This window comes from Mandrillus leucophaeus, unplaced genomic scaffold (assembly GCF_000951045.1).
Source record: "Mandrillus leucophaeus isolate KB7577 unplaced genomic scaffold, Mleu.le_1.0 Scaffold829, whole genome shotgun sequence".
Taxonomy (NCBI): Eukaryota; Metazoa; Chordata; class Mammalia; order Primates; family Cercopithecidae; genus Mandrillus; species Mandrillus leucophaeus.
Genome location: NW_012109019.1, coordinates 1,311,358 through 1,317,223, shown reverse-complemented (window position 1 = coordinate 1,317,223; position 5,866 = coordinate 1,311,358). Strand labels below are relative to the sequence as shown.

General features: G+C 36.9%; 1 protein-coding gene across 1 annotated transcript in view; it reads right to left on the bottom strand.

Annotated features, from left to right (window-relative positions):
- Positions 1-5,866, bottom strand: part of TOPAZ1 (testis and ovary specific PAZ domain containing 1) — a 133,485-nt gene that overhangs the window by 85,857 nt on the left and 41,762 nt on the right. Inside the window, exons 6-8 of the mRNA XM_011968091.1 lie at positions 5,512-5,582; positions 5,201-5,286; positions 3,673-3,798 (exon numbers count right to left, since the gene is read on the bottom strand). Coding sequence (XP_011823481.1) covers positions 3,673-3,798; positions 5,201-5,286; positions 5,512-5,582 — 283 coding nt within the window. The remainder of the gene's footprint in view (positions 1-3,672; positions 3,799-5,200; positions 5,287-5,511; positions 5,583-5,866) is intronic.

Sequence of the window (5,866 nt, the reverse complement as noted above, 5' to 3'; positions counted from 1 at the left end):
TTTTTTTTTTTTGCTTTTGTTTTTGTTTTTTGAGAGGGAGTCTTGCTCTATCACCTAGGCTGGAGTGCAGTGGTGCAGACTCGCCTCACTGCAACCTCCAACTCCTGGGTTCAAGCAATACTCCTGCCTCAACCTCCCAAATAGCTAGGTGCCCGCCACCATGCCCAGCTAATTTTTGTATTTTAGTAGAGATGGGGTTTCACTTTGTAGGTCAAGCTGGTCTCCAACTCCTGACCTCAAATGATCTGCCCGCCTCAGCCTCCCAAAGTGCTGGGATTACAGGCCTGAGTCACCGTGCCTCGCCAAAAAAAAAAGACAGGGTTTCACAATGTTGGCCAGGCTGGTCTTGAACTCCTGACTTCAGGTGATCCACCCACCTGGGCCTCCCAAAGTGCTGGGATTACAGGCATGAGCCACCGCGCCCGGCCTCTCATTTTCATCATCAACAAAATGAGGATTAAATCAGTTAATATATGTAAAGCACTTGAAACAGAATCTGGCATATATGGTAAGTGTTGACTATTAATCTTTCACCCATGAATATCTTTTTATTTTTTCTATGAAGCTTCTTCTGATCTTACTTGTTTGGATTAATAATTTGCCTACCTGTATCCTGCTCATATTTTATAACACATCCTTTATATTAAATAACATTGATTTGTTTGCTTGTGTGTCTCTCTGCCAAATGGGGTTCTCAATAGCTGGGACCTATCTTACTTATCTTAGTGGTCTTAGTGCATAGTCTTTTCTTGCCACATATTATTGTGGCTTTGAGCTGGGTTTTAAAGGATGAAGAGGATGGTGTGATTGGAGCACGGCGGGTGGTACATCAGTGGGAACTGAAATTTGACAAATATACTGACATGTGATTGTAAGTTGTTGAATGCCAAACTAAATAATTTGAATTTATTTTGTATACAGAAGGGAGGCATTTTTTTTTTATTGACCAGATTAATTCCATATTTTAGGAAGATAATTCTGAATGTGGAATAGAGAATATAGTGTAAAGAGGAAAAGAGATTGAAAACAAAAAGAAGATGTAAGAAACTCTGGCTCTTGCTGTATTAGAGAGTTATTATTTTAGCAGAGGTCTTCTAGAATATAGCCTTTTACCATCATGCAACCTTTTCAGCCTTATCACAGAAAGGCTTCAGTGTGTCCCTGCTAACTTTGTTTTGACTTCTGTTAAAAGAAAAACTTCAGAAAAAATAAATTTAATAGTTTATCTGAGCATTAAAAGATTCATGAATGGGGAAGCACCGCAAACTAGAGAGGTTCAGTGAGCTCTGTTTTAACAGTGTGAACAGTGGGATTTCTTACAGACTGAATGTGGAAACAAAGTTGAGAAATTACTTGAATGGCTATAGCTAGGTGTTTGCCTTATCTGCGCACAATCTGGTGGTAAATTCCTTGTTAGAGGATAGTTGTTGGTTTTGTTAAGATTAAGTTCTGACAACCTATAGATTGGGAGAAAATATTTGCAAGCCATACATTTGATAAGGGGTTAGTATCTAAAATATATAAATAATTCAAATAACTTAGAAAGAACAGAAGTAATCCAATTTAAAAATGGGCAAGGGAGGCTGGGCGTGGTGGCTCACGCCTGTCATCCCAGCACTTTGGGAGGCCAAAGCGGGCAGATCATGAGGTCAGGAGATGGAGACCATCCTGGCCAACATGGTGAAACCCCATCTCTACTAAAAATACAAAAATTAGCCAGGTGTGGTGGCGCAGGCCTGCAGTCCCAGCTACTCAGGAGGCGGAGGCAGGATAATTGCTTGAACCCAGGAGGCAGAGGCTGCAGTGAGCCGAGATTGTGCCACTGTACTCCAGCCTGGGCAACAGAGCAAGATTCTGTCCCAAAAAAAAACAAAAAAAAACAAAAAAAACAAAACAGGGGGTGGGGGGGCAAGAGAGCTGAACAAACATTCCTCAAAAGAAGATACATAAATGGCAAATGTACGAAAAAAGGCTCAACATCATGAATCAGAGAAATGCAAATTATAAACCTCAGTGACATATTGCCTGACATCTGTCAGAATGGCTATTATCAAAAGGACAAATGATAACAAGTGCTGGTGAAGATGTGGAGAAAAGGGAATCTTTGTATACTGTTGGTGGCAATGTAAATTAGTATAGCCATTATGGAAAACTGTACGGTCATTCCTCAAAAAACTAAAAATAGAATTGCCATATGATCTAGCATCTCACTTCTGTGTATTTACCCAAAAGATTTGAAATCAGTATGTTGAAGAGATGTCTGCACTTCCATGTTCATTGCAGCACTATTCACAACAGCCAAGGTATGGAATCAACCTAAGTGTCCATCAATGGATGAATGGATTAAGAAAATGTGGTATATATACACAATGAAATACTATTCAGCCTTAAAAAAAGGAAGAAATTTTGTCACTGTAACACAGATAGACTGGAGAACATGCTAACTGAAATAAGCCAAGTACAGAAAGACAAATGCCATATATGTTCTCATTTACATATGGAATCTAAAACTCAAAGGAGCAGAGAGTAGAACAGTAGTTACCAGAGGACAGGGGTGAAGGGTGGTAAGGGGAATGGGGAGATGATGGTCAAAGAGTATCAAGCCTCAATTAAACAGGAAGAAAAAGTTTTTTTTCTTTGATATCTACTGCATGGTGTGGTGACTATAGCAAATAATAATGTACATTTCATAATTGCTAAGAGTAAATTTCAAATGTTCTCACCACAAAAAAAGATAGTATCCTAGGTGACAGATATGTTACTTAGCTTGATTTAATTATTCCATATCATATTCATAAATCAAAACATCACACTGTACCCCATAAATAAACTATAGTTTTCAACTTGTAATTTTAAATTAAAAATTAAAAAAACAAAATACAAAAGGTGAAAAGGCAACTTCTAAAGTAGTAAATGATTTTATATATATAGATATACATACACACACACACAACTGAGAACTTGTATACAGATTATATGATCAATTATTGTGGACAGAGAAGAAAAAGAATCCCACAGAATATAGGGAAAATATCAGTATACTTCCAAATACAGCATATCCTACTAATGCCCAATAAACATTTTGAAAAGTGCTCAACTTCATCAATCATCAGGGAAGGTATCACTACCCACCCACCAGAATGGCTAAATGCAAAAGGCTAATAATATCAAGAGCTGGTAAGGATGTGAAACAACCAGAATTCTCAGACATTGCTGGTAGGAGTGTAATTTGGTAAAACTCCTCTGGAAAACTGTTCGGCTGTTATCTACTAAGGCTGAATATATGTAGGCCCTATGACACAGCAGTTCCAGTTTTAAGTATAACCTATCATAATGTATACATATGTTCACCAAAAGACATGCAGAACACTGATAGCATCACAATTGTAATATCCAAATCTGCTCCACCCAATATTCCATTTTGATATACTCACAAAATGGAATATTAACTATTATACGACAATGAGACACATCTACAATAGGTGTTTGTTCAAAAATATTGAGCAAAAGAAGATAGACAAAAGAATACACATATGATTCCTTTTATATAAAGAACAAAAGCAGGCAAAACTCACATCAATGCTATTAGGAGTCAATGAAAATCTAAATTAAAATGCACGACTGAGATAGCTATTAAAACAATCTCTACTTTAAAGACTTTATATGTTTTACCTTTTCATCCCCTTGTTCAGGCACATGAGCAAACTTGCACAGTGGTCGCTCACAGCCACGTAACGTATTAAAATGAAATTTGCAATATTTATAGGGTATCATCAACCCTAGGGACTTCTGGAACACCTAGAAAATTAGAAAGATTCACTTTCTGTATTAACTGTAAAGCATCCACTATAGTTAAGCAAGACAGCATTTGAAGCAACACAAATAACATATACTCCAAAGAGTATCAAGATAACTTGTTTGCTAATTTGATAAGAAAAAATAAAACTTCAAACAATTTATATTTTCAAAAATAATTTAAAAATCATTTCAGAGTGATTTGTCTGGATTTTAAAAAATTTATCTTTGTGTAAAATATTCCATCAAGGTTATTCTCTTTTATGTCTCTTTTTTTTTTCACCAATGACAGATATTTATTAAGCACTCTTTCTGTGGAAGGCACCCTCTAGAAATTTATCATCTATTAGAGGGATGAAATACAGATGACAGAAAAACAACTACAAGACAGTATATTATAAGTGGTATGGAAAATGGCACTTTATAATTCTCATTTTTTAAGACTTTTTTTGGAGCAGGTATAGGTTCACAGAAAAATTAAGGAACAGAAATATCCCATGGACTGCCTGCCCCCACATATTTTACATAATTAAAAAAATGTACACATTCCTCCTCCCTTTTATATACCTGTCTCTATTTTACAAAAAGTTAATTCTATTATAATATGCACTATATTTCAGATGCATTTATTAGAACCAAAATTCTCCTTAGTTTTTCTGGTTAATAGAACAAGGCAAATGAGAGTTAAAACTTTTTACAACAAACTTTCCCCATAAACTGCTTTATATCAGCAGCTCTCTCTGTCATCACAGAAAACTATTCAGCCTGTTTTTTCTGTTTTGGATGTTCTCCCTCTGCTGTTTTCAACCTCTTATGCTATTTGTTAATATCTTCTAAGTCACTACTTATTTTCTACCTCTTACCACAAACCTCTATTCAAAATCCATATAATATCTGGAACTGCTTAAAAAATGATGATAGGCTGGGCACGGTGGCTCACACCTGTAATCCCAGCACTTTGGGAGGCCAAGGAAAGAGGATCACGAGGACAGGAGTTAGAGACTAGCCTGGCCAACATGGCGAAACCCCGTCTCTACTAAAAATACAAAACTTAGCCAGGTGTGGTGGTGGGCGCCTGTAATCCCAGCTACTCGAGAGGCTGAGGCAGGAGAATCTTGAGGCTGAGGCTCAAACCCAGGAGGTGGAGGTTGCAGTGAGCCGAGATCATGCCATTGTACTCCAGCCTGATGACAAGAGCAAGATTCCGTCTCAAAAAAAAAAAAAAAAATACATATATATAGGGAAATAAAACCAAAAGGTCCAAAGTATTGGTTTTATGAAATTATTTTTTTTAAGGGGAGGGTAAAAGAGGGAGTAGAGGAAAGTGAGGAAGAGGAGGGAGGAGAAGGAGGAGGAGGGGGAAGACAAAGAGACAGATTATTACTTTTTTAAAAAGTAGACTTACCCCCACATTTTTTTCCCTCTTAAATATTTCACAAGTTTCAGGATTCTGCAGCTTTAGGACAGAATGTTTTCCCAGAAATCTGAAATCTAGAAATGATTTAGAGTGACATTACACACCAATATGTTACAATTTATTTTCTTCATAACAATGAAATAGATGATCACTACTATCTGCTTTAAAGTTTCACTTTGAAATATTCATGTTCAATTCACAGACTGTGCTGCCATGTGTGTTCCTGTGAAATATAGTGTGATTTACATCTTAGGTGCCTTCAAGTATTTCTAGACCTGAATTTAAAATTTTAAACTCACTATAAGCTGCAGACAACTTTCTTAAAAACCTCACATAGCAGCATTGGGCACTGTATTCAAATGATATGTCTCTAAGTTAAATAGACAAATATTATACACAATGAACATTTCTAAGCGAAGAAAACTAGTGACAAATACAGGTGCAATGTACTGAACTGTGTCCCCACAAAATTCACATGTTGAAGCCCTAACCCTCAATATGACTATATTTGGAGATAGGGTGTTTATAGAAGTTAATAAGGTTAAATGAGGTCATAAAGGTGGGGTCCTGAATCTAATGTCCTTATACGAATAGGCGCCAGCCTGGTGTGGTGGCTTACACCTGTAATCTCAGCACTTTGGGAGGCCCAGGTGG